The following is a 27,006-nucleotide window of genomic DNA, read 5'->3' as shown; positions in this document are numbered from 1 at the left end:
AATTAAAGGAGTTTCCGGGTTATAAATATTGATGACCTATCCTTAGGTTAAGTCATCAATATCAGATCAGTTTGGGGTTTGACACATGGCAACCCAAAGATCTGATTCAAGTAAATGGGAGCTGAGCTGCAGAAATCCAGCATGACTACTAGATAGAGAACAGAGTTGTGCTTCAAAGTCTTTTCTCTATGTTAGGCTACATTCACATGACCGTATTTTGTTTCCGTGTATGCTCCGTTTTTTTGCGGATTGTGCTGTCATTATCCGTATGTCCGTTCTGTAGCCCCGCCAAAAATATAGAACATGTTCTATTCTTGTCCGTTTTGCGGACAGGGATAGGCATTGTTACAATGGATCCGCAGAAAAAAAAGGATGCAATACGGATGCCAAAAGGACGTCATCCATATTTTTTGCGGATCGCAAAACACATACGGTCGTGTAAATGTAGCCTTAGGTCTCATGCACACAACCCTATGTATTTTGCTGTCCGCATAAAACGGATCTGCAAAAAATATGGATGACGTCCGTATGCATTTCGTATTTTGTGGAACGGAACAGCCGTCCCCTAAGAGAACAGTACTATACTTGTCCGTAATGCGGACAATAATAGGACATGTTCCTTTTTTTGCGGAACGGAAATGCAGACATATGGAAACGGAATGCACACGGAATAACTTTAGTTTTTTTGGGGGGACCCATTGAAATTAATTGTTCCGCAGAAAAACGGAACAGACATGAAAAGAAAATATGTTTGTGTGCATGAGGCCTTAGTTCCAGAGTTGGAAGCTGATGCCAATAGCCCACGATTGGGAGTGCCATATGTTGGACTCTCACCAATTTGATATTTATGACCTATCTTAAGGATAGGTTAGCAATAACCCAAAAAGCTCCATTAATTAGTATTTTTGCAGAATTTAGAAGATAAGCATCCATTGCTGGAAAGTGGGGAGAGGCCGAATGGTAAGATAGACGGGGTACAAACACTTTAAATTCATTTTGCAGGGCAGCCAACAAAGCCTACAACAGCAGGCGCGACCCGAAGATTTGCTGGACTGTTTGATCTATGACACTGTCACTGCTCATAGCTAACATTTTCTGGCCATAAATAGACAAGCTTCCTAGGAAAATCGGTATAATAAATATCACTTTCTTCTCTGGCTGCTGCAAGACATCCTGGGAGTTGACAGACTAAGTGAGTCGGTCCTTCTGGTGAAGCCAGTTTGTTCACTCCTTCTTTTGCCTACTTTGCCATACAGTTATGGAAGCGGCATTTCTCTATTGCTTCCCCCATTTGTGAAAGTAATTCTCCTTAACCTGCTTTCTGTAGTTCATACTAAAGCTCATGAGAAATGGGCAAAAATACTCATGCAGTGTTCTAACTCATCATGGTTGAAGACTGAAAAACGTTTTAAATTTGGAATAATCACGCCTCAGTTAAACCTAATGGGCTATGATACTGCCACTGCATAAAGCCTAAAGACTTGTTGGCCCCAAAATCCATGCTTCCTAGGAAGAGCTCATTAAATCTATGGCTAAACACAAACTGCCCTATGCTTTCTCAGGCTACTGCAAGGCATCCTGGGAGTTGACAGACTGATGACTCCGTGAAGTCATCCTTTCTGGTCAGGGGTGGACTAGCTATAGACTCTACAGGGAAACTTTCCAGTGGGCCGATGCCCAGGGATCTACCCGAGCCCTCCCATGGCCACTGGCCAGGCACATATTAATCTGATGTTGTCAGTGTTAATCAGAGGCGTATTGGCCATAGGTCCTACAGGGAAAGTTCCCAGGGGGCCACTCAAGTCCTCCTCTCTGCTGCTGACTTGGTACATAATGAGATCTCATCAGTAATTAACGCTGTGAGAATCAGGTTCTGATATACCCAGCGAGTGACAGACCCTCTTGAATTCAACTGCTGTGGCCCACACCTCCTAAGCCCCCTGCTCCATAGACAACTGGAGTAGGAGAACAGAAGATGGTAGCTATTGATGGCCACCACAGAGGGACAGCTATATCAGACACTGTTATTTGGTTCTGCTGGGATGGTATTTTGCACTCTGTTATTGTTGACCCCACCTACTTGTGTTGCACCTGCCTTCTGTTAATTTGGACCTGCCTACGAAATGGGGACACTTTTTTTTTTTTTTTTAAGCTTCCAGTTCGCCCCTTTTTTAATTAATGCTAGGAGTATCCGATACGTATACACCTGGCCTGCAACCACTGGTGCCCTTCTGAAATCAGCAGTATCACTGTCCTCAGAATGGTGAAATGGCAGTATTTTATGCTGCACTGTGGTATTTGGTTTTGTAGAGGCAGTATTTTATGCTGCACTGTGGTATTTGGTTTTGATTTTTTTATGGTATTGCTGGCTCTGCCTTCTTCTGTTTTCCCTTCCTACTTGTTACTGGTGTTGGCCCAGCTTACTCGTGTTGCCTCACCTTTTGTGAATTTGGACACGCCTACAACATGGGGCCAAGTTTAGTTTTTTTTTTATTCTAGGGCCACTTTAAGTTCCCAGACTGCCCCTGATTCCGGTGATTGGTGCGACTATGTTTGTTACCACCTTTCTATTCCTAGCACTCGCCTTCCGCTCTGTTGCCCACAAAGCAGATATAGTAGTTACATTTCTCTGTTTTAGGGGGAGGCCTGAGTTTGGTTCATGGGAGGAATTTACTTCCCCCACTAGGGAAGGCAAAACTACTCAAGCTACTTTATACCAACAAATGCTCTGCTTACTTTCAGGAGTAAGTCTACTGAGAGACCACCGAAAATTGGTAATGCTGACTGTACTTCATGCCACCTTGGGAAAAGTTTTCAATTAGCAATAATCACACCTCGGTTAAACTTTTTCGGTTTCCTTCCTTCCTCCCTCCATTCCCTCCTCCCTTCCTCCCTTCCTCCCATCCTTCATCCCTTCCTTCCTTACATCTGTTCCTCCCTTCCTTTCATCCTTCCTTCCTCCCTCCCCTCCTTCCTTCCATCCGTTCCTCGTTCCCTCCCTTCTTTCCTACCTTCTTTTCCATCCCTCATGGATAAAACTATAACACTGTTTTTGTGGTATTGCATAATTTTATTCCATAACACAGTTGCAGGATTTGATTAGATCATTGAGTGAATCAGTGAAGTAGATACGAGGAACTCTTGATTTTTCATTTTTCCTCCTTGCTAATTAGCATCCAGATGTAAATCGGCTCAAATCCTTTCCTCTGCAATGGTTCCTCCAGGCAACCCTGTGGGTAAGAAATAATAAAAATGATAATATAGCACCTATAAGATGAGCCTGGCATCCCTTAGTCTATCCACAGAAAGTGTAAAGTCATGACCTATTACATAGGTCCGTGGTAGTAAAAGGAATAATTGTAAAAAGGGACAAAACTGGATTAAATCAGAGAAGAAAATTTGAAGAAGAGCTGCAATATTTTTAGTGATTTTTTTTTTTATGTTCAGGTAGAAAATCAGAAACCAGTTTCATGTTCTGCATCCAAGAGTGATGTTTTTATGGGAGGAATGCCTTAAACGGCCCCCCTAGTTCAAGAAAAAGATTTCATGTTAACTGGGTAATGAAAGAAACACTTACATGGGATCCTTCTTTTAATTTTTTTTTCCACTGCAGATCTGCCAATTCCCGAGCTCCTCTTCTGACATCTAAGACTACTTGATTCATTCTGTGTATTTGGTAGCTTAAGACACTTCCTGCTCAGCATGGATTGGCCAGCACTGCTCATGTGAACAGTGCTGGCCAATCCAAGAGCAGGACTGGTCAAGTAGGGCGTGTCTTGGACGACTGATGCACAATATGCATCAGGTAGTCTGAGGAGCAGTGTGACCATCTTGGATTGAAGAAGAGGAGCAATTGATGGATCTGCAACTAAGATGATGAAAATAAGGTCACCATGTAAGCGTTCTGCTCATCCCCAGTTAATGTGATTTTTTTGTTTGTTTTTTTTGAATGGAGAGTTTCTTCAAATGCCATGTGTTCCCATATGTTTGGTCAAAATCAAAACACAGATCTACTTTTTGTCTTTTGGAAATCCATTTATAACATGTTCCTACTGGAGACCCTTGCTTGTTAACCACCACAGAGATCCAAGCTCATCCACTGTTCAAATGGATGCTACCACATCTTACTTGGCTCCCAATTCCCTTGCATTAGGATCCAACACAGCACTCTGTGGTCCCCTCAGATTATTGCTATGACGAGAACCAGACAAGCCACTGTGCGTCCATAAACAATAAATGGCCCCTTCATAGCAATATTAGGGGATATTCTGGAGGTCATATTTCCATTTATCTAACATGGATGGCCCATGCTAAAGATCCTGAAGAACTGTTTTATTGGAAACAGAATATTTCTTAGAATATCTCTAAACATCTTACCAAGCTCCAATGCCATTGGGGTCCCGCACAACTCGTTTAGCGCACTCAATGTCATCATAAATGTTATCATTCAGGAGACCTAAGAAAATATATTTTACTGTGAAAACTGTTGATACATACGATAGTAAATTAAATTATAAGAAAATGGGGTAAGGCCGATAAGGGTAGAATTTTTATTCTGCACAAAAGTCTATCATGACTATGTAACACGTTTAAGGAGTTTTTAAAATATTGATGACCTATCAGGACAGGTCATCAATACCAGATCGGCGGGGGTCTGACCCCCAGGAACACCAGTCGATCAGCTGTTTGAGATCCATTGATCGCTGTGGCCTCTTCCTAGGCCAGTGGTGTAATGTTCAAGTGAATGGGCCTGAGCTGCAATACAAAGCACAGCCACTATACAATGCATGGCGCTGTGCTTGGTGAGCTCTAAGGAGATCGCAGCACTTCTTCGAGCCTGTATCTCTTTTAAATAGCTGATGGGTGGAGTGGGGGGAGTGGGACCTCAGGATAAAAAAATTACGGTGTTTTTTTCCCATTTAAATCTATATGTACTGCGGTATATGCATTGCTTCTAGAGAAAAACATCTCTGTCCATACGTGGTCCAACAGTGCATCTCTGCTGTGTAGAAGAGCTCTTACTCGCTAAATGACCAGTCACTTGTGCAGTCATCTTGATAACTAGGAAATAATTAGCTCATGGCCACTTCTCCCAGTGAAAATGGCTTATTGCCTTGGACTACTGCTTTAGATAACCCTATTGGGATAAACTCAATTTTCCCATATGTGACTATACGTACTCTGGCAGCTGATGTGGCAAGCGTTGACTGCCCCTGCTGTCTTTCCATCATTGCACCACCATTTGCTGTTGATCTGAAATATTCCATAGTCACGGCTTGGCCCATTGTTGTTTATAGCTGCGGTGTTGTAGTTGCTCTCATAGTAGGCCAGACATATCCCTGCGATGTGAAACGAACAAGTTAATATTACTCATAAACCATATCTACTGCCCACAATCCAATCAGTCTGATGTTAAAAAAAAGTCACCATGGGCGCTGCAAATTTTATTTGACCTAAAATAGGACACACATGGTGGACAAGAGAGTCTGTGCCATAGAGACAAGTCCACATATCTGCTATAGAGAGGAGCTACTCATTGGTCTTGTTCCCTGGGATCAGATGTGGTCTAGGGTAGTGATCTTAGGTGGTCTAGGGTAGTGAATGGGGTTAATGTTCGTATCCTACAGGTGTTAATGTCTGCATTCTAGCTGGCCTAAAGCTTGTATTAGACAGGCAGATCAGCAAGCGTTCCCTCCCGGCCATCACTTGCTAGCCAGTTGAGGAGACCACGGCTATTAGGTGCAGTGATTTCCTCCTCTGCAAGAGGAGGAGTGATCGCTATGCCATCGCTCGTCCCCATCCTGTCTAGTGGTTTGCAGGCGGCAGATCACTATTCGACAGCACGATCTGCCCTTAAGCATTCTTAAAAATCAGAATTGCTTGTTTATCGGGCAATCGGTGTCTGTATTACACTGGAAGATGATCGCTAACGAGTAGGGATGAGCGAACTCGAACTGTATAGTTCGGGTTCGTACCGAATTTTGGGGTGTCCGTGACACGGACCCGAACCCGGACATTTTCGTAAAAGTCCGGGTTCGGGTTCGGTGTTCGTCGCTTTCTTCGCGCTTTTGTGACGCTTTCTTGGCGCTTTTTGAAAGGCTGCAAAGCAGCCAATCAACAAGCGTCATACTACTTGCCCCAAGAGGCCATCACAGCCATGCCTACTATTGGCATGGCTGTGATTGGCCAGAGCACCATGTGACCCAGCCTCTATTTAAGCTGGAGTCACATAGCGCCGCCCGTCACTCTGCTCTGATTAGCGTAGGGAGAGGTTGCGGCTGCGACAGTAGGGCGAGATTAGGCAGATTAACTCCTCCAAAGGACTTGATTAACTGATCGATCTGCAGCTGTGGATCATTGAGCTGCTGATCCTCAATTGCTCACTGTTTTTAGGCTGCCCAGACCGTTTGTCAGTCACATTTTTCTGGGGTGATCGGCGGCCATTTTGTGTCTTGTGGTGCGCCAGCACAAGCTGCGACCAAGTGCATTTAACCCTCAATGGTGTGGTTGTTTTTTGGCTAAAGCCTACATCAGGGTGAAGCTGTCACACCAAGTGCATTTAACCAGCAATAGTCTGTTCATTTTTTGGCCATATACAAAATCAGGGGCAAGCTGCGCCTGTCACCAAGTGCATTTAACCCTCAATGGTGTGGTTGTTTTTTGGCTAAAGCCTACATCAGGGTGAAGCTGTCACACCAAGTGCATTTAACCAGCAATAGTCTGTTCATTTTTTGGCCATATACTAAATCAGGGGCAAGCTGCGCCTGTCACCAAGTGCATTTAACCCTCAATGGTGTGGTTGTTTTTTGGCTAAAGCCTACATCAGGGTGAAGCTGTCACACCAAGTGCATTTAACCAGCAATAGTCTGTTCATTTTTTGGCCATATACTAAATCAGGGGCAAGCTGCGCCTGTCACCAAGTGCATTTAACCCTCAATGGTGTGGTTGTTTTTTGGCTAAAGCCTACATCAGGGTGAAGCTGTCACACCAAGTGCATTTAACCAGCAATAGTCTGTTTATTTTTTGGCCATATCCCAGTCTAATTCTGTCACTAAATCCATACCGGTCACCCAGCGCCTAAATACTAGGCCTCAAATTTATATCCCGCTAAATCTGTCCTTAGTGCTGTAGCTGGGCGAGTTATTTAGTGTCCGTTCAAGCACATTTCTTGTTCTGGGTTGAAATACAATTCCCAATTTAGCAATTTCATAATTTAGTGGTTTCTGCTATATCAGAGCTATTTGAAATCTATCCCTAAAAGGGTATATAATATTCAAGGTGCACATTGGGTCATTCAGAATAACTTCACACACACCCGCTACTGTGTATTTCCAAGTCTAATTCTGGCACTAAACCCATACCTGTCACCCAGCGCCTAAATACTAGGCCTCAAATTTATATCCCGCTAAATCTGTCCCTAGTGCTGTAGCTGGGCGAGTTATTTAGTGTCCGTTCAAGCACATTTCTTGTTCTGGGTTGAAATACAATTCCCAATTTAGCAATTTCATAATTTAGTGGTTTCTGCTATATCAGAGCTATTTGAAATCTATCCCTAAAAGGGTATATAATATTCAAGGTGCACATTGGGTCATTCAGAATAACTTCACACACACCCGCTACTGTGTATTTCCAAGTCTAATTCTGGCACTAAACCCATACCTGTCACCCAGCGCCTAAATACTAGGCCTCAAATTTATATCCTGCTAAATCTCTCGTTAGTGCTGTAGCTGGGCGAGTTATTTAGTGTCCGTTCAAGCACATTTCTTGTTCTGGGTTGAAATACAATTCCCAATTTAGCAATTTCATAATTTAGTGGTTTCTGCTATATCAGAGCTATTTGAAATCTATCCCTAAAAGGGTATATAATATTCAAGGTGCACATTGGGTCATTCAGAATAACTTCACACACACCCGCTACTGTGTATTTCCAAGTCTAATTCTGGCACTAAACCCATACCTGTCACCCAGCGCCTAAATACTAGGCCTCAAATTTATATCCCGCTAAATCTGTCCTTAGTGCTGTAGCTGGGCGAGTTATTTAGTGTCCGTTCAAGCACATTTCTTGTTCTGGGTTGAAATACAATTCCCAATTTAGCAATTTCATAATTTAGTCGTTTCTGCTATATCAGAGCTATTTGAAATCTATCCCTAAAAGGGTATATAATATTCAAGGTGCACATTGGGTCATTCAGAATAACTTCACACACACCCGCTACTGTGTATTTCCAAGTCTAATTCTGGCACTAAACCCATACCTGTCACCCAGCGCCTAAATACTAGGCCTCAAATTTATATCCCGCTAAATCTGTCCTTAGTGCTGTAGCTGGGCGAGTTATTTAGTGTCCGTTCAAGCACATTTCTTGTTCTGGGTTGAAATACAATTCCCAATTTAGCAATTTCATAATTTAGTGGTTTCTGCTATATCAGAGCTATTTGAAATCTATCCCTAAAAGGGTATATAATATTCAAGGTGCACATTGGGTCATTCAGAATAACTTCACACACACCCGCTACTGTGTATTTCCAAGTCTAATTCTGGCACTAAACCCATACCTGTCACCCAGCGCCTAAATACTAGGCCTCAAATTTATATCCCGCTAAATCTGTCCTTAGTGCTGTAGCTGGGCGAGTTATTTAGTGTCCGTTCAAGCACATTTCTTGTTCTGGGTTGAAATACAATTCCCAATTTAGCAATTTCATAATTTAGTGGTTTCTGCTATATCAGAGCTATTTGAAATCTATCCCTAAAAGGGTATATAATATTCAAGGTGCACATTGGGTCATTCAGAATAACTTCACACACACCCGCTACTGTGTATTTCCAAGTCTAATTCTGGCACTAAACCCATACCTGTCACCCAGCGCCTAAATACTAGGCCTCAAATTTATATCCCGCTAAATCTGTCCTTAGTGCTGTAGCTGGGCGAGTTATTTAGTGTCCGTTCAAGCACATTTCTTGTTCTGGGTTGAAATACAATTCCCAATTTAGCAATTTCATAATTTAGTGGTTTCTGCTATATCAGAGCTATTTGAAATCTATCCCTAAAAGGGTATATAATATTCAAGGTGCACATTGGGTCATTCAGAATAACTTCACACACACCCGCTACTGTGTATTTCCAAGTCTAATTCTGGCACTAAACCCATACCTGTCACCCAGCGCCTAAATACTAGGCCTCAAATTTATATCCCGCTAAATCTGTCCTTAGTGCTGTAGCTGGGCGAGTTATTTAGTGTCCGTTCAAGCACATTTCTTGTTCTGGGTTGAAATACAATTCCCAATTTAGCAATTTCATAATTTAGTGGTTTCTGCTATATCAGAGCTATTTGAAATCTATCCCTAAAAGGGTATATAATATTCAAGGTGCACATTGGGTCATTCAGAATAACTTCACACACACCCGCTACTGTGTATTTCCAAGTCTAATTCTGGCACTAAACCCATACCTGTCACCCAGCGCCTAAATACTAGGCCTCAAATTTATATCCCGCTAAATCTGTCCTTAGTGCTGTAGCTGGGCGAGTTATTTAGTGTCCGTTCAAGCACATTTCTTGTTCTGGGTTGAAATACAATTCCCAATTTAGCAATTTCATAATTTAGTCGTTTCTGCTATATCAGAGCTATTTGAAATCTATCCCTAAAAGGGTATATAATATTCAAGGTGCACATTGGGTCATTCAGAATAACTTCACACACACCCGCTACTGTGTATTTCCAAGTCTAATTCTGGCACTAAACCCATACCTGTCACCCAGCGCCTAAATACTAGGCCTCAAATTTATATCCCGCTAAATCTGTCCTTAGTGCTGTAGCTGGGCGAGTTATTTAGTGTCCGTTCAAGCACATTTCTTGTTCTGGGTTGAAATACAATTCCCAATTTAGCAATTTCATAATTTAGTCGTTTCTGCTATATCAGAGCTATTTGAAATCTATCCCTAAAAGGGTATATAATATTCAAGGTGCACATTGGGTCATTCAGAATAACTTCACACACACCCGCTACTGTGTATTTCCAAGTCTAATTCTGGCACTAAACCCATACCTGTCACCCAGCGCCTAAATACTAGGCCTCAAATTTATATCCCGCTAAATCTCTCGTTAACGCTGTCCTGTTGTGGCTGGGAAAGTTATTTAGTGTCCGTCAAAGCACATTTTTTGTTCTGGGTTGAAATACAATTCCCAATTTAGCAATTTCATAATTTAGTCGTTTCTGCTATATCAGAGCTATTTGAAATCTATCCCTAAAAGGGTATATAATATTCAAGGTGCACATTGGGTCATTCAGAATAACTTCACACACACCCGCTACTGTGTATTTCTAAGTCTAATTCTGTCACTAAACCCATACCTGTCACCCAGCGCCTAAATACTAGGCCTCAAATTTATATCCTGCTAAATCTCTCGTTAACGCTGTCCTGTTGTGGCTGGGAAAGTTATTTAGTGTCCGTCAAAGCACATTTTTTGTTCTGGGTTGAAATACAATTCCCAATTTAGCAATTTCATAATTTAGTCGTTTCTGCTATATCAGAGCTATTTGAAATCTATCCCTAAAAGGGTATATAATATTCAAGGTGCACATTGGGTCATTCAGAATAACTTCACACACACCCGCTACTGTGTATTTCCAAGTCTAATTCTGTCACTAAATCCATACCGGTCACCCAGCGCCTAAATACTAGGCCTCAAATTTATATCCCGCTGAATTTGAATACAATACATTGGGCCAAATAATATATTTGTTGTTGTGGTGAACCATAACAATGAGAAAAACATCTAGTAAGGGACGCGGACGTGGACATGGTCGTGGTGGTGTTAGTGGACCCTCTGGTGCTGGGAGAGGACGTGGCCGTTCTGCCACATCCACACGTCCTAGTGTACCAACTACCTCAGGTCCCAGTAGCCGCCAGAATTTACAGCGATATATGGTGGGGCCCAATGCCGTTCTAAGGATGGTAAGGCCTGAGCAGGTACAGGCATTAGTCAATTGGGTGGCCGACAGTGGATCCAGCACGTTCACATTATCTCCCACCCAGTCTTCTGCAGAAAGCGCACAGATGGCGCCTGAAAACCAACCCCATCAGTCTGTCACATCACCCCCATGCATACCAGGGAAACTGTCTCAGCCTCAAGTTATGCAGCAGTCTCTTATGCTGTTTGAAGACTCCGCTGGCAGGGTTTCCCAAGGGCATCCACCTAGCCCTTCCCCAGCGGTGAAAGACATAGAATGCCCTGACGCACAACCACTTATGTTTCCTGATGATGAGGACATGGGAATACCACCTCAGCATGTCTCTGATGATGACGAAACACAGGTGCCAACTGCTGCGTCTTTCTGCAGTGTGCAGACTGAACAGGAGGTCAGGGATCAAGACTGGGTGGAAGACGATGCAGGGGACGATGAGGTCCTAGACCCCACATGGAATGAAGGTCGTGCCACTGACTTTCACAGTTCGGAGGAAGAGGCAGTGGTGAGACCGAGCCAACAGCGTAGCAAAAGAGGGAGCAGTGGGCAAAAGCAGAACACCCGCCGCCAAGAGACTCCGCCTGCTACTGACCGCCGCCATCTGGGACCGAGCACCCCAAAGGCAGCTTCAAGGAGTTCCCTGGCATGGCACTTCTTCAAACAATGTGCTGACGACAAGACCCGAGTGGTTTGCACGCTGTGCCATCAGAGCCTGAAGCGAGGCATTAACGTTCTCAACCTGAGCACAACCTGCATGACCAGGCACCTGCATGCAAAGCATGAACTGCAGTGGAGTAAACACCTTAAAACCAAGGAAGTCACTCAGGCTCCCCCTGCTACCTCTTCTGCTGCTGCCGCCTCGGCCTATTCTGCTGCTGCCGCCTCGGCCTCTTCCTCCGCCTCTGGAGGAACGTTGGCACCTGCCGCCCAGCAAACAGGGGATGTACCACCAACACCACCACCACCACCTCCGTCACCAAGCGTCTCAACCATGTCACACGCCAGTGTTCAGCTCTCCATCTCACAAACATTTGATAGAAAGCGTAAATTCCCACCTAGCCACCCTCGATCCCTGGCCCTGAATGCCAGCATTTCTAAACTACTGGCCTATGAAATGCTGTCATTTAGGCTGGTGGACACAGACAGCTTCAAACAGCTCATGTCGCTTGCTGTCCCACAGTATGTTGTTCCCAGCCGGCACTACTTCTCCAAGAGAGCCGTGCCTTCCCTGCACAACCAAGTATCCGATAAAATCAAGTGTGCACTGCGCAACGCCATCTGTGGCAAGGTCCACCTAACCACAGATACGTGGACCAGTAAGCACGGCCAGGGACGCTATATCTCCCTAACTGCACACTGGGTAAATGTAGTGGCAGCTGGGCCCCAGGCGGAGAGCTGTTTGGCGCACGTCCTTCCGCCGCCAAGGATCGCAGGGCAACATTCTTTGCCTCCTGTTGCCACCTCCTCCTTCTCGGCTTCCTCCTCCTCTTCTTCCACCTGCTCATCCAGTCAGCCACACACCTTCACCACCAACTTCAGCACAGCCCGGGGTAAACGTCAGCAGGCCATTCTGAAACTCATATGTTTGGGGGACAGGCCCCACACCGCACAGGAGTTGTGGCGGGGTATAGAACAACAGACCGACGAGTGGTTGCTGCCGGTGAGCCTCAAGCCCGGCCTGGTGGTGTGTGATAATGGGCGAAATCTCGTTGCAGCTCTGGGACTAGCCAATTTGACGCACATCCCTTGCTTGGCGCATGTGCTGAATTTGGTGGTGCAGAAGTTCATTCACAACTACCCCGACATGTCAGAGCTGCTGCATAAAGTGCGGGCCGTCTGTTCGCGCTTCCGGCGTTCACATCCTGCTGCTGCTCGCCTGTCTGCGCTACAGCGTAACTTCGGCCTTCCCGCTCACCGCCTCATATGCGACGTGCCCACCAGGTGGAACTCCACCTTGCACATGCTGGACAGACTGTGCGAGCAGCAGCAGGCCATAGTGGAGTTTCAGCTGCAGCACGCACGGGTCAGTCGCACTACAGAACAGCACCACTTCACCACCAATGACTGGGCCTCCATGCGAGACCTGTGTGCCCTGTTGCGCTGTTTCGAGTACTCCACCAACATGGCCAGTGGCGATGACACCGTTATCAGCGTTACAATACCACTTCTATGTCTCCTTGAGAAAACACTTAGGGCGATGATGGAAGAGGAGGTGGCCCAGGAGGAGGAGGAGGAGGAGGAGGAAGAGGGGTCATTTTTAGCCCTTTCAGGCCAGTCTCTTCGAAGTGACTCAGAGGGAGGTTTTTGGCAACAGCAGAGGCCAGGTACAAATGTGGCCAGCCAGGGCCCACTACTGGAGGACGAGGAGGACGAGGATGAGGAGGAGGTGGAGGAGGATGAGGATGAAGCATGGTCACAGCGGGGTGGCACCCAACGCAGCTCGGGTCCATCACTGGTGCGTGGCTGGGGGGAAAGGCAGGACGATGACGATACGCCTCCCACAGAGGACAGCTTGTCCTTACCCCTGGGCAGCCTGGCACACATGAGCGACTACATGCTGCAGTGCCTGCGCAACGACAGCAGAGTTGCCCACATTTTAACCTGTGCGGACTACTGGGTTGCCACCCTGCTGGATCCACGCTACAAAGACAATGTGCCCACCTTACTTCCTGCACTGGAGCGTGATAGGAAGATGCGCGAGTACAAGCGCACGTTGGTAGACGCGCTACTGAGAGCATTCCCAAATGTCACAGGGGAACAAGTGGAAGCCCAAGGCCAAGGCAGAGGAGGAGCAAGAGGTCGCCAAGGCAGCTGTGTCACGGCCAGCTCCTCTGAGGGCAGGGTTAGCATGGCAGAGATGTGGAAAACTTTTGTCAACACGCCACAGCTAACTGCACCACCACCTGATACGCAACGTGTTAGCAGGAGGCAACATTTCACTAACATGGTGGAACAGTACGTGTGCACACCCCTCCACGTACTGACTGATGGTTCGGCCCCATTCAACTTCTGGGTCTCTAAATTGTCCACGTGGCCAGAGCTAGCCTTTTATGCCTTGGAGGTGCTGGCCTGCCCGGCGGCCAGCGTTTTGTCTGAACGTGTATTCAGCACGGCAGGGGGCGTCATTACAGACAAACGCAGCCGCCTGTCTACAGCCAATGTGGACAAGCTGACGTTCATAAAAATGAACCAGGCATGGATCCCACAGGATCTGTCCGTCCCTTGTCCAGATTAGACATTAACTATCTCCCCTTAACCATTATATTATTGGACTCCAGGGCACTTCCTCATTCAATCCTATTTTTATTTTCATTTTACCATTATATTGCGAGGCTACCCAAAGTTGAATGAACCTATCCTGTGTCTGGGTGCCGGGGCCTAAATATATGCCAATGGACTGTTCCAATGTTGGGTGACGTGAAGCCTGATTCTCTGCTATGACATGCAGAATGATTCTCTGCTGACATGAAGCCAGATTGTCTGTTACGGGACCTCTCTCCTCTGCCTGGGTGCTGGGCCTAAATATATGCCAATGGACTGTTGCAGTGGTGGCTGACGTGAAGCCTCATTCTCTGCTATGACATGCAGACTAATTCTCTGCTGACATGAAGACAGATTCTCTGTTACGGGACCTCTCTCCTCTGCCTGGGTGCTGGGCCTAAATATATGCCAATGGACTGTTGCAGTGGTGGCTGACGTGAAGCCTCATTCTCTGCTATGACATGCAGACTGATTCTCTGCTGACATGAAGCCAGATTGTCTGTTACGGGACCTCTCTCCTCTGCCTGTGTGCTAGGCCTAAATATATGCCAATGGACTGTTGCAGTGGTGGCTGACGTGAAGCCTCATTCTCTGCTATGACATGCAGACTAATTCTCTGCTGACATGAAGCCAGATTGTCTGTTACGGGACCTCTCTCCTCTGCCTGTGTGCTAGGCCTAAATATATGCCAATGGACTGTTGCAGTGGTGGGTGACGTGAAGCCTCATTCTCTGCTATGACATGCAGACTCTGCTGACATGAAGCCAGATTGTCTGTTACGGGACCTCCCTCCTCTGCCTGGGTGCTGGGCCTAAATATATGCCAATGGACTGTTGCAGTGGTGGCTGACGTGAAGCCTCATTCTCTGCTATGACATGCAGACTAATTCTCTGCTGACATGAAGACAGATTCTCTGTTACGGGACCTCCCTCCTCTGCCTGGGTGCTGGGCCTAAATATATGCCAATGGACTGTTGCAGTGGTGGCTGACGTGAAGCCTCATTCTCTGCTATGACATGCAGACTAATTCTCTGCTGACATGAAGCCAGATTGTCTGTTACGGGACCTCTCTCCTCTGCCTGTGTGCTAGGCCTAAATATATGCCAATGGACTGTTGCAGTGGTGGCTGACGTGAAGCCTCATTCTCTGCTATGACATGCAGACTGATTCTCTGCTGACATGAAGCCAGATCGTCTGTTACGGGACCTCTCTGCTCTGCCTGTGTGCTAGGCCTAAATATATGCCAATGGACTGTTGCAGTGGTGGGTGACGTGAAGCCTCATTCTCTGCTATGACATGCAGACTGATTCTCTGCTGTCATGAAGCCAGATTGTCTGTTACGGGACCTCTCTGCTCTGCCTGTGTGCTAGGCCTAAATATATGCCAATGGACTGTTGCAGTGGTGGCTGACGTGAAGCCTCATTCTCTGCTATGACATGCAGACTAATTCTCTGCTGACATGAAGCCAGATTGTCTGTTACGGGACCTCTCTCCTCTGCCTGGGTGCTGGGCCTAAATTTTTGACAATGGACTGTTGCAGTGGTGGCTGACGTGAAGCCTGATTCTCTGCTATGACATGCAGACTGATTCTCTGCTGACATGAAGCCAGATCCTCTGTTACGGGACCTCTCTCCTCTGCCTGTGTGTGTGCTGGGCCTAAATATATGCCAATGGACTGTTGCAGTGGTGGCTGACGTGAAGCCTCATTCTCTGCTATGACATGCAGACTGATTCTCTGCTGACATGAAGCCAGATTCTCTGTTACGGGACCTCTCTCCTCTGCCTGTGTGTGTGCTGGGCCTAAATATATGCCAATGGACTGTTGCAGTGGTGGCTGACGTGAAGCCTCATTCTCTGCTATGACATGCAGACTAATTCTCTGCTGACATGAAGCCAGATTCTCTGTTACGGGACCTCCCTCCTCTGCCTGGGTGCTGGGCCTAAATATATGCCAATGGACTGTTGCAGTGGTGGCTGACGTGAAGCCTCATTCTCTGCTATGACATGCAGACTAATTCTCTGCTGACATGAAGACAGATTCTCTGTTACGGGACCTCTCTCCTCTGCCTGGGTGCCGGGGCCTAAATATCTGAGAATGGACTGTTCCAGTGGTGGGTGACGGGAAGCCAGATTCTCTGCTATGGAACCTCTCTCCAATTGATTTTGGTTAATTTTTATTTATTTAATTTTTATTTTAATTCATTTCCCTATCCACATTTGTTTGCAGGGGATTTACCTACATGTTGCTGCCTTTTGCAGCCCTCTAGCTCTTTCCTGGGCTGTTTTACAGCCTTTTTAGTGCCGAAAAGTTCGGGTCCCCATTGACTTCAATGGGGTTCGGGTTCGGGACGAAGTTCGGATCGGGTTCGGATCCCGAACCCGAACATTTCCGGGATGTTCGGCCGAACTTCTCGAACCCGAACATCCAGGTGTTCGCTCAACTCTACTAACGAGCGTTCATATGAACGCCCGTTAGAAATTATTGGCTGAAATATCGGCCAGTGTAATACAGCCTTAGGCATCGTGTACACAAACGTATTTTGTTACTGTGTCCCTTCCGTTTTTTTTGCGGATAGCATGTGGACCCATTCATTTTAATGGGTCAGCAAAAAATTAGGACAGCACACAGTGTGCTATCCGCATCCGTATGTCCGTTCCGTAGCCCCGCAAAAAAATAGAACATGTCCTATTCTTGTCCGTTTTAGGCATTAATACAAAGGATCTGCAAAAAAAAAAAATGGCTGTCATCCAATTAGCAGACCGCAAAACAGATACGGTCGTGGGCATGTAGCCTTAAGGCAGTGAAAGGATTTTTCCCACCATTGACAATTTAAAGGGTCTGATTGCTAGGGGCCCTATGTCTAGGAAACCCACCAATTCATAGGAGTTTGAAAGGAGTGGCAACCAAGCATGCCCACTGCTGATTTATTCAATGTATGCTGTACTCGGCTATCTCCGACAGTCCCATAGACACTGAATGAAGCGGCATGTTAAATCGCCATGTGACTCACATGACCCCCTCACTGTGGTCATGCTGTTAGAAGGAACAGGGTGTTAAGGACATCCCTGTGTGCAGATATTTATTGCCTATCCAGTAAATTGTGAGAAAATTTTAATAGCCAATCCCTAAGATAGTCCATCAATACCAGATTGGTTGGAGGGGCGACTTCCAGCAACCCCACCGATCAGCTGTCTGAAGAGGCTGTGGCACTCCGGTGAGTGCTGCGGTCTCTTCCTAGGTCAGTGACATCACGGTCTTGGTCACGTGGCCTAGGCACAGCTCAGTCCCATTCAAGTGACTGGACCTGAGTTGCTATACCAAACATGGCTAATTTACAATGTATGGTGCGATGCTTGTGCCTCCACATAGTAGAATGCTCCCATAGTGCCCCAATGCCATACAATGCTCCCTTAGTGACCCTTAGTGACCCCACACAGTAGAATGCCCTTTACAGTAGTGCTGCCCTCTTAGTGCCCCCTTTCTGTAGTGCGGCCCCCTTAGTGCCCTCCTTACAGTAGAGCTACCCTGCTAGTGCCCACTTACAGTAGCGTGGCCCCCTTAGTAACCTTATGAGGACCCCTTATATTAGGCTATTCGTTCTGTTCGTTCCCCTCCAATGTGAAGCAAAAAACACCAGAACTGAAGGCAGAACTGATCCCATTGTTTTCTATGGAATAGTTGTCATACATCTGGTGCATCAGTTGTGATGAAAAACACTGCATGGTCAGTTTTTCTGTCCGGCGCTATCAGTGTATATTAAATCTGTATTTAGCGCACTCTGTATGGCTATCAGTGTATAGACACCGGATCTGTGCAGTACACATATGTCAGTTGTGTCTGGTTGGGGTGTTGTATGGTGAATGTGGGTGGTCTTGACTAGGATGGAGATTTGTGGGAAAGTTGATCGGGGGAGAGGGAGGTGTTCAAAAATTTGCCATGTAGCCAAGCATTTTCTAGTTACGCCAAATTGGTACCTTGGCAGCCAACAGTATTTCCTACATTTAGCCACCCCAGACCCCATTCTGACCATTGTGGTAAAAAAATGGCAAATGTCTACTTGGTTTATAAGTACACCCATGTATGCCATACTGCAATACACAGCATCACAATCACCACATGTGGCCCTAGGAACATCTAGATCTGATTCTTTATATTGAAACCTTAGCTCAAGTTCACGACAAGACTCTTTTGAAAATCATGGCATTGACGAAGGGGGCTAGTACACACTAAAGGCCTAACAATGGAGCAACCTCCCCGGAACCTTACCCTAAAATGTGGTCCTGTACCCTAGTGTACCCCATAGCTGCTCCTGACATGCCATGTTTCTGTCCAAGTTATACTGTAGACTCATCAGGGGAACTGCTGGCCAAGTAGTAACATAGTAAAACCTATATGTAGCCCTAACAAAATTACGGGCTCACCCCTAATTAGAATATATATAACCGATTGAAGGAGTGAGATAAATAAGGTACACTTAGTTCAAAAAATACTACAATGGTCCAAAAATAACACAATTTATTTGAAAATCACAAAGAAGACACATGATCAGCACTGGTCACAATTAGAACAATACACACAGGTTACAATACACATTAAAAACCAAGGGGACCGATGGTGAGCTGCCGATATATATATCTGGATATAAAGTGCAAGTGCATAACTATAACCAATTGGTCATCAATTGAAGGACATGTAGTATCCACAAGCTGTGGCTAGTAGATACCACAATAATATCCACATGCATATATATCAAAATTTGCCACAAAGTTGGTGTGAGATATACACCACATTTGTCAAAACTAAGGCAGTAAAGATAATTGAGATTAAATTCAGCACATGATAGAAAAAATACTGACCAATTGATTTGAATATATCGTGTAGCAACACCACCGGTCCACTCCCCAACGCACGTTTCGCATACAGCTTTTTCAAGGGGTACCTGTGTGTATTGTTCTAATTGTGACCAGTGCTGATCATGTGTCTTCTTTGTGATTTTCAAATAAATTGTGTTATTTTTGGACCATTGTAGTATTTTTTGAACTAAGTGTACCTTATTTATCTCACTCCTTCAATCGGTTATATAGTAACATAGTAAACCATGCTGCATACAAAAAATAATAATAACTCAACAAATAGTGGGTACAAATCAATAGAAAATTAAAAAAACTGGTATAATGTGACCTGGATGCTAAATAGGGATGGCTGGACTTCAAGTTAGTGGACTAGTGTACATAGAGCCATCCAAAAAAGGAAAAGGGCCTCCAATGCCATCTTAGGGTGTAGCAGGGTTAGCTTTCTTTATTTTTGCCAACCAGGAGATGTAACCTTGCCTACGACCTGAGTCCAGAGTACTATTATGCACAACGGATACCATGGACATTTCTGGGTGCAACAAGAGTAGGACTACGACATGGGCCATCTCCGCAGCATGAAACAGTAACTGACCATTTACCATGGCAGTGGGTAAGATCCCTCTTTTTAAATATTTATTGCATGGTGTCTTCTGGTAATTCAATATGGCACATATTGTGTGTGTGTGTGTGGTGCATAAATTGATTACACCCCTGACAGGGAGTTCAATATATTTTATGTTTTTTTGTGATTTTTTTTACATGGGCACTTATTTTTCCCTTTTTAGCTATGATATTAAAAGCTAGGTTTTAATATACCCTTATTTTTTTTATATTCTTGTCAATATCTGTGTGTGTAACTTGTGTAACATTCACCAGCTTCTACTAAAGTGACCCAGAGGTACACTGCAAAACAGTTAATGAGATTTCTTATTATGTCATTTTACTATACAGTCTTTTGGTTTATTTGCTGGGAGACAGACTGACCCTGACTCCCCTGGTTAGAAAGTTGAGGCTCTAGAAGCAAGAAAGAGGACCTGCCAAGTAGGCCTAAGGAGGATCTAACTCCAGGAAAACAGAATTCCTGAGAGGAGAGCTTCATGGAAAAGCAACTTGGCCAAGGAAAGAACCTCTGAGAGGAAGGAGGCATTCAAAAGTAGAGGAAAACTAACCTTTATATGTTCTGTCAGGAACCCTTTCCTTGTGGGGCCCTGGGCAGCTGAACTGTCTGCCCAAGTGGTATGTCCACCAATGTTTCACTGACCTTTACCACAAGGATAGTAATCATTAAAGAGTTCAGGTTTAGCTAAATTCTCTGTCAACTATCATGTCGAAGAAAGGGACTTTCATCAGTGTTTACCCTTCCACTGTAATTCCATGATGTCAACTGTGATCATGTGGCTGGCTGCAGATTTTTCTGCTGAAGTCCCGAGTCCGACTGGATGTGCTCCTGTGTCATCCTGTTCAACTGCATGTACATTTTGAAGCTGAACAGGAAGACAAAAAAGCAAATCTGGTCTGGATTTCAGCAGAAGCGCCTGCAGCCAGACAAGCCTTCAAATGATTGAGGATTGTAGAATCGGTGGCGTGATGGAAGGGTGAGTACTGATGAAAGTCTCCTCCTTTGATGCATTAGCTGACAGAGAGAATGTAAGTAAAGCTTAGAGAACCATTTTAACTTTCTCATTGCTCCTATTTTACCAGTGACGTAGTCATTCTCCACATCACTGCCATAGACCACTAGGGATGTTACCCATCTCTGTAGTAAAAATTGAAGCACAAAAATAGGAGCAGTGCTCCAATAACCAGACAATGCCACTTCACAGTGGATGCTAGTTTCATGCCAGGGGTCAGATTCCTCCTGATTTGAAATTGATGAACAATGAAGGGTGGGCAATCAATAAGTTGGTCTTGGAACCCATCTTTAAGTAAAATTGGGTCTTTTAACATAGGGCTAACAGAAAAAAAACGAAAATAACAAATATTACTGTATTTTTGGGTATGTTAGCAGAAATGGTGTCTCATTTTATACAGGAGCCCTTAGGGATTTGTGCATAGACCCCTATGTAACTAATTTGGATGTCATTTTCTGAGATTAGTTGTGTCTCTCTTAATGAAAACAACGTAGAATAGGGCTACGAAAATTGTAATGGTGTAAATGTGTACATCGTTTTCTAAAGGGAACCTGTCATCAGCTTCATGTTGTCCTCACCACTGGCAGCATGAAGTAGTGACAGGCTCCCTCATTACAAAGGAATAGATACGGTATTTTAGAGAAAACATAGTGGGAACAGGGAGAAGTGTCTGCTGGATGGTCCCTCTCCCCTGTAGGCAGAGACCTGAGCTGGGTGGGGAGAAGAAGCTGGAGAGGAGCCACCAGTGGACCCTTCTCCACATACTTGGCTCTTTTTAACACAGCAGCATTTCAGTAATAAAATGTAGTTCTTTGTAATGTGGGAGCCTGTTAGTATTTCATGCTGCCCATGGTTAGAAAGTATATGCAATATGGAGGAGTCTACAAGATCTACTGATGTGCTACCCTGCTGTGAGGGCTATAGGTAGGTCGAGACATGTCAGATATCATCATCATGGTGGGGATCTGTCAGAGAGTGACATTAGTATGTCTGCTCCCATTGGCCTTTTGCAGACAACCTCATGGAAGATAACCTTTTGTGACATGTTTGGCATTGATAGAACGTGAACCTTGAGCTGCTGCGGATGCCCGTAGTGTTCAGAACAACTCACAGAATATTACATTGTATTATTTCTGTTTGATTAGGGTATACATACAGTTTGCAGCGCTGATGCCATGATATCCAGAAAGTCCAGTTTGCTGGAACATTCTGTATAACTCGCACTTGGTATAGATTTTTGCCTCTGAGCTGAGATAGAAGCACAGAAAGAAACCAAGGCAAAGGAGGACCTTCATTTTGGTTATCAGGTAAGGCAGGATCCAGCAGGTTTCTGTATAATAATAGAAAGGAATCAATAAAATTAATGATTTCAACATGCTCAATCCAATTATTTTATTCTTGGGGGGGGGGGGGTATTCACCGCCAGAGGCGTCCAGGACTCCGGCAATAAGTTTCTCGACTCTTCCAACTGAGAACACATGGTCAAGCCGAGCATGCATGTGTATTAAAGAATGGTGTGAGCGATTCCTGTCAGGTGAACAAGAAATTCAGCCGACATCTATAGTATGGTCGGCTTTCGGATCATTACAGAAGGACTTCTATGGGCAGAGCAACATGGATCAACGAAGACCCGTGTCACAGTATCGTATCAGAAGATGAGTAAATTAAATTGATTTAACCTGGAATATAACTACTATAGCACTATTCCCTATCAACAAGAATAAGGGCTCGTGCTCACGGCCGTTGCCCGGCCGTGGACGTATTGTGGCCCTCAAGCAGTGGGTCTGCAATACACGGGCACTGGCTGTGTGCACCCCGCATCATGGATGCGGACCCATTCACTTGAAGGGGTTCGCAATCCGGGAGATGCGGTGCGGAATGGAGGCAGGGATCGAAAGCCCACATAATCACTACGGAGTGATTCCGTGGGTTTTCTGTCCGTGCCTCCACACCTCAAAAAAGTAGTGCATGCACTACTTTTTTGTGGTGCAGACAGTCGGATGCGGATCGCAGACCCTATTCGAGTAAATGGGTCCGCGATCCGCATCCCGCGGCCACGCGGTCAGTGCCTGTCGGTCGAGTGCATGAGCCCTAATGCTGAACTCTAGACTAGCTGAAGTAATATCAATAAACCCTTTAACTATCTGGACCACCAAGAGTATACTCTAGAACCTCCAGATAAGGGTTCGCATCTGTGGCAGCGGATGCGCCAGGCTGTTTCGGCACAGAGCTGCCTGCCGGATTCTACAGCTAACCACCGGATCCCCATTGACTATAGGCCTCCCTGTGATATCCTAAGATCAGTTTTTTTTTTTAATTCTCTTTCCTGGTGGCCATCTTTCCTGAGCTGATGCTAAAGGGGTTGTCTCACTTCATCAAATAGCATTATTTATGTAGAGAAAGTTAATACAAGGCACTTACTAATGTATTGTGATTGTCCATATTGCTTCCTTTGCTGGCTGGGTTAATTTTCCCATCAAATTATACACTGCTCGTTTCCATGGTTACGACCACTCTGCAATCCAGCAGCGGTGGTCGTGCTTGCACACTATAGGAAAAAGTGCCAGCCTGTTTGGTGGCCGGGACCATGGGAGCGCACATAGGCTGGTGCTTTTTCCTATAATGTGCAAGCACGACCACCGCTGATGGATTACAGGGGGGGTCGTAACCATGGAAACGAGCAGTGTATAATGTGATGGAAAAATGAATCCAGCCAGCAAAGGAAGCAATATGGACAATCACAATACATTAGTAAGTGCCTTGTATTAACTTCCTCTACATTATAAATGCCATTTGCTGAAGTGAGAGGGCCCCTTTAGCAGCATTTAGAAACATGTTTTACAGCAGCCACATGGTCCATAGACACAGTGGACAGGAGAGGACCATATTGACTATACGTCTCTATGGGAGACTTTTCTACGCATGCTCTGTGACCTTGGCAGAGGTCAGGAGGGAGCAGATAAGTGATCGATCTATCTATATACATGGCATTGTAATCCTGCCTGTCATGATAAGGAGATGACTGCAGAAAGTGATCTTGTATAGAAATTACATCTATTATTTGTTGCTCATCTGCCAGTGCAAAAACTGCTCAATTTTAGGATTTTTTAAAAATATATATAGTGACATGGAAAATTGCTAATAATGTCACAAAAAAAAATTCAAAATATATTTATCATAGAAACCTGACTTTCTGATGACACGTTCCTGTTGAGCTCTCCATAGACACTGATCAACCATTAATGCTATGTGTTGATGCATCTTTGGATTACATTCTAGGGGTCACTACGAGGTACTAAGCGAAAGGAAGGCAAGAATCAGTAATACTTACTCTCCAACTAGGCTTTTCTCCTAAATACATGGAAGGACGTGAGCTCTACTTATATGCATCTGGAAGGAGATGTTATCTTACAGGTAAGGGGACAATATTTGCTCCCCAGAGGCTGCCAAGTATTATCACACAGTTAAGTAATAACTATAAGAAAAGGTAAATGTTATGTTCTGTAAGTGCATTGTTACGTAGGGTCCGATAAGCCCTCTGTTTCATGTCTGTGTTTGAGCTTTTGCCCAGGCTTACGATTGGTGATAATATTCAGAATATACTAGATCATATGATCCTATCTTATTTCCAATGGTTTCTAAACCCAACCGAACCCCGAAAACAACATGTTTTGAAGGGCTGAATAGATCTTATTGTGCTTTGTGTGAAGTCACAAGGACCAAATCGTTTACTGATAATTAAAAGAACCTCATAATAATCTAATCTCAGACAAGGAAATAAGAAATTAATAAGGCAATGGAAACGTGAGTGCAAATATTGTTATGTTGGCTTTTGGAAGCTGGCTCAATTCGGCTATGCAAAGTATAGGGTGAGATACGAGGACGCAACGTCACAAGTGCATATATGCAAGATATGGTGGCTCTTGTTCTTGCAGCCAGTAGTAGCCTGCAGTAGTATCTAATCTCAGACAAGGAAATAAGAAATTAACAAGGCAATGGAAACGTGAAATGCAAATATTGTTATATTGGCTTTTGGAAGCTGGCACAATTCGGCTATGCAAAGTATAGGGTAAGATATGAGGACGCAACTTCACAAGTGCATATATCCAAGATATGGTGGCTCTTGTTCTTGCAGCCAGTAGTAGCCCTGGGCTGGATGGAATGCTTCTGGTTATCTTGTGGAGGAGCATAGCTATAGATCAGGCATAGGTATCGACCCGCGCCTGAAGAGTGCAAAAGTCCATCCGGCACATAAGAAGACATCAGTATTAAAAATGACACATGGCATACGGGGAAGCCCTTTACTTATTTTGAATAGACACCTAAGAACGTCAGGTTATGTCTCTTTGTGGATGACTGATCATCTACAAGACTACTACTAGTCACTAGTCACTGCTTTCTTACAGCGGTACCTTGGAACAAATGACTGATATCTTGTGGTAAATTGGCTGCATGCAGTGGTGCACCTCCAATGAGGCCAGGTGAGGCGACTGCCTCAGACGGTAAGACCTAGAGACAAGCGGGGCAGTGGCAGGGCCATGAGAAATGAGCGCAGTTCTCAGGTTCTAAAGACTTCATTTCAGTTCTTAAGACTTTATTCTAAAGGGGAGCTGTCACCTCTGCTGACATTGTGTCCTTTCTGCTGCAGCTCTGTCACGGTTCAGGAGGTGCTCCCTTTCTGTGGTCTCTCTCTTTGTCACAGCTCAGGGGCATGTCCATTCTGCTGTCACTGTAACTGTTACGCTGAGCGCTCAGGGTCCCCTGCTGGCCTCGGAGCACTCACAGCGTATGCCCCCAGGCAGCACTCCAGTGTCTCGGCGTGTGCGTCCTCGCTCTCTAGGGCGCGCGCTGGGACTCTTAGATTCAAAGGGCCAGTGCACCAGTGATTGGTGCCTGGTCCAAAGGGGTTATTAAGGGTTAAGGTTTGTGAGAGGCAGTGCTGACTTAATTAGGCTGCACCTGTGCACTGCCCATTTATACCTTCTCCTCCCACAGCTTCCTGCTGGATCTTTGTGCCTTGTGCCTCAGAGAAAGCGTTCCACTGTGTTAGTTTGCCTTGCCTGTTGCCGAACCCGTTGCTACTGTCTACTCTACTCGCCTTTGAACCTTGCCGCCTGCCCTGACCTCTGCTACGTCCGACTACGCTCTTGCCTTCTCCCTGTGTACCACGCCTTATCAGCTGCCAGAGAGGTCGAGTTGTTACTAGGGGACACAACCTGGTAGTTACCGCCGCAGCAAATCCATCCCGCCTTGCGGCGGGCTCTGGTGAAGACCAGTAACTGCTTAGAACCGGTCCTTTAGTACAACCCGTGCCATCGCCTCTCTGGTCCAGAGGATCCACTACCTGTCCTGCGGTATGTGACAGTAAGATCTGGCCATGGATCCCGCTGATGTTCCCCTGCCAAGCCTAGCGGACCTCACCACTATTGTGGCCCAGCAGGGTCAACACCTGGCCCAGTTGACCGCTATGTTGCAGAAGCTCCTGCCTTCTCAGCAACAGCCAGCTCCTCCGTCTGCTCCTGCTGCATCACCTCCACCTGCAGTTGCCACCGGTTCCAGAATCCGTTTGTCCCTACCAGACAAATATGACGGAGATCCTAAGCAGTGCCGTGGGTTCTTGTCGCAGTGCTCTCTCCACCTCGAGCTTCTGTCCGACCAGTTTCCTTCTGAGCGAGCCAAGGTAGCCTTTATTCTCAGTTTACTGTCCGGGAAGGCCCTGGCCTGGGCTACACCACTATGGGACCGCGCAGATCCTGCCACCGCTTCCGTCCAGAGCTTCTGCCTAGAGTTCCGGAATGTTTTTGAGGAGCCTGCCCGGGTTACCTCCGCAGAGACTGCCTTACTAAATTTGACCCAAGGAGGTTCTTCCGTGGGTGACTATGCCATTCAGTTCCGCACCCTGGCCTCTGAGCTGAACTGGAACAATGAAGCCCCTTTGCGCCACCTTCAAGAAGGGACTTAACAGTGAAGTAAAGGACGTTCTGGCTGCACGTGAGCTTCCTTCCACTCTTAGTGACCTCATCTTGCTGGCCACTAGGATAGACAAACGTTTCGCCGAAAGACAAGAGGAACTCCTCCTTGAAAAGGAAAAAGCTCGTCCTAGACGCTTTCCTCGTCTGGCTCCCGTTTTTCTGCGTCCACCTCAACCCGCTACTGGGTTTTCCGCCGTGGAAGCCATGCAGGTTGATCGGTCATGCCTGACTCCGCAAGAACGAAGCCGCCGCAGAAACAAGAACCTGTGTCTGTACTGTGCCAGTACCGAGCACTTCCTTAGAGATTGTCCTCTCCGCCCACCGC

General features: G+C 45.6%; 1 protein-coding gene and 1 non-coding gene across 2 annotated transcripts; both read right to left on the bottom strand.

Annotated features, from left to right (window-relative positions):
- Positions 1–1,338: 1,338 nt before the first annotated feature.
- Positions 1,339–1,474, bottom strand: LOC122929795. Its single transcript, XR_006388016.1, has one exon. It is a non-coding gene; the product is annotated as a U4 spliceosomal RNA (small nuclear RNA).
- Positions 1,475–3,169: 1,695 nt separating this feature from the next.
- LOC122929433 (lysozyme C-1-like) lies at positions 3,170–22,004 on the bottom strand. The gene is made up of 4 exons (XM_044282994.1): positions 21,866–22,004; positions 5,181–5,339; positions 4,378–4,456; positions 3,170–3,230 (listed from the first exon to the last, which is right to left on the bottom strand). Exons 1-4 carry the CDS (start codon positions 22,002–22,004, stop codon positions 3,170–3,172), a joined length of 438 nt encoding a protein of 145 aa, XP_044138929.1.
- Positions 22,005–27,006: the final 5,002 nt, after the last annotated feature.

This window comes from Bufo gargarizans, chromosome 2 (genome assembly GCF_014858855.1).
Source record: "Bufo gargarizans isolate SCDJY-AF-19 chromosome 2, ASM1485885v1, whole genome shotgun sequence".
In the NCBI taxonomy this organism is placed as follows: domain Eukaryota; kingdom Metazoa; phylum Chordata; class Amphibia; order Anura; family Bufonidae; genus Bufo; species Bufo gargarizans.
Note: the sequence above shows the minus strand (reverse complement) of the source record. Positions and strands in the feature narration are given on the sequence as shown.

What these genes read in the sequence shown, in the direction of transcription:
- LOC122929433 (XM_044282994.1), bottom strand. Translation starts at nt 22,004, where the DNA reads ATGAAGGTCCTCCTTTGCCTTGGTTTCTTTCTGTGCTTCTATCTCAGC. An exon ending in TGGCATCAGCGCTGCAAACT is followed by an intron (nt 5,340 to 21,865) that starts GTATGTATACCC and finishes TTCACATCGCAG; the next exon opens with GGATATGTCTGGCCTACTAT. An exon ending in CCCAATGGCATTGGAGCTTG is followed by an intron (nt 3,231 to 4,377) that starts GTAAGATGTTTA and finishes TCTTACCCACAG; the next exon opens with GGTTGCCTGGAGGAACCATT.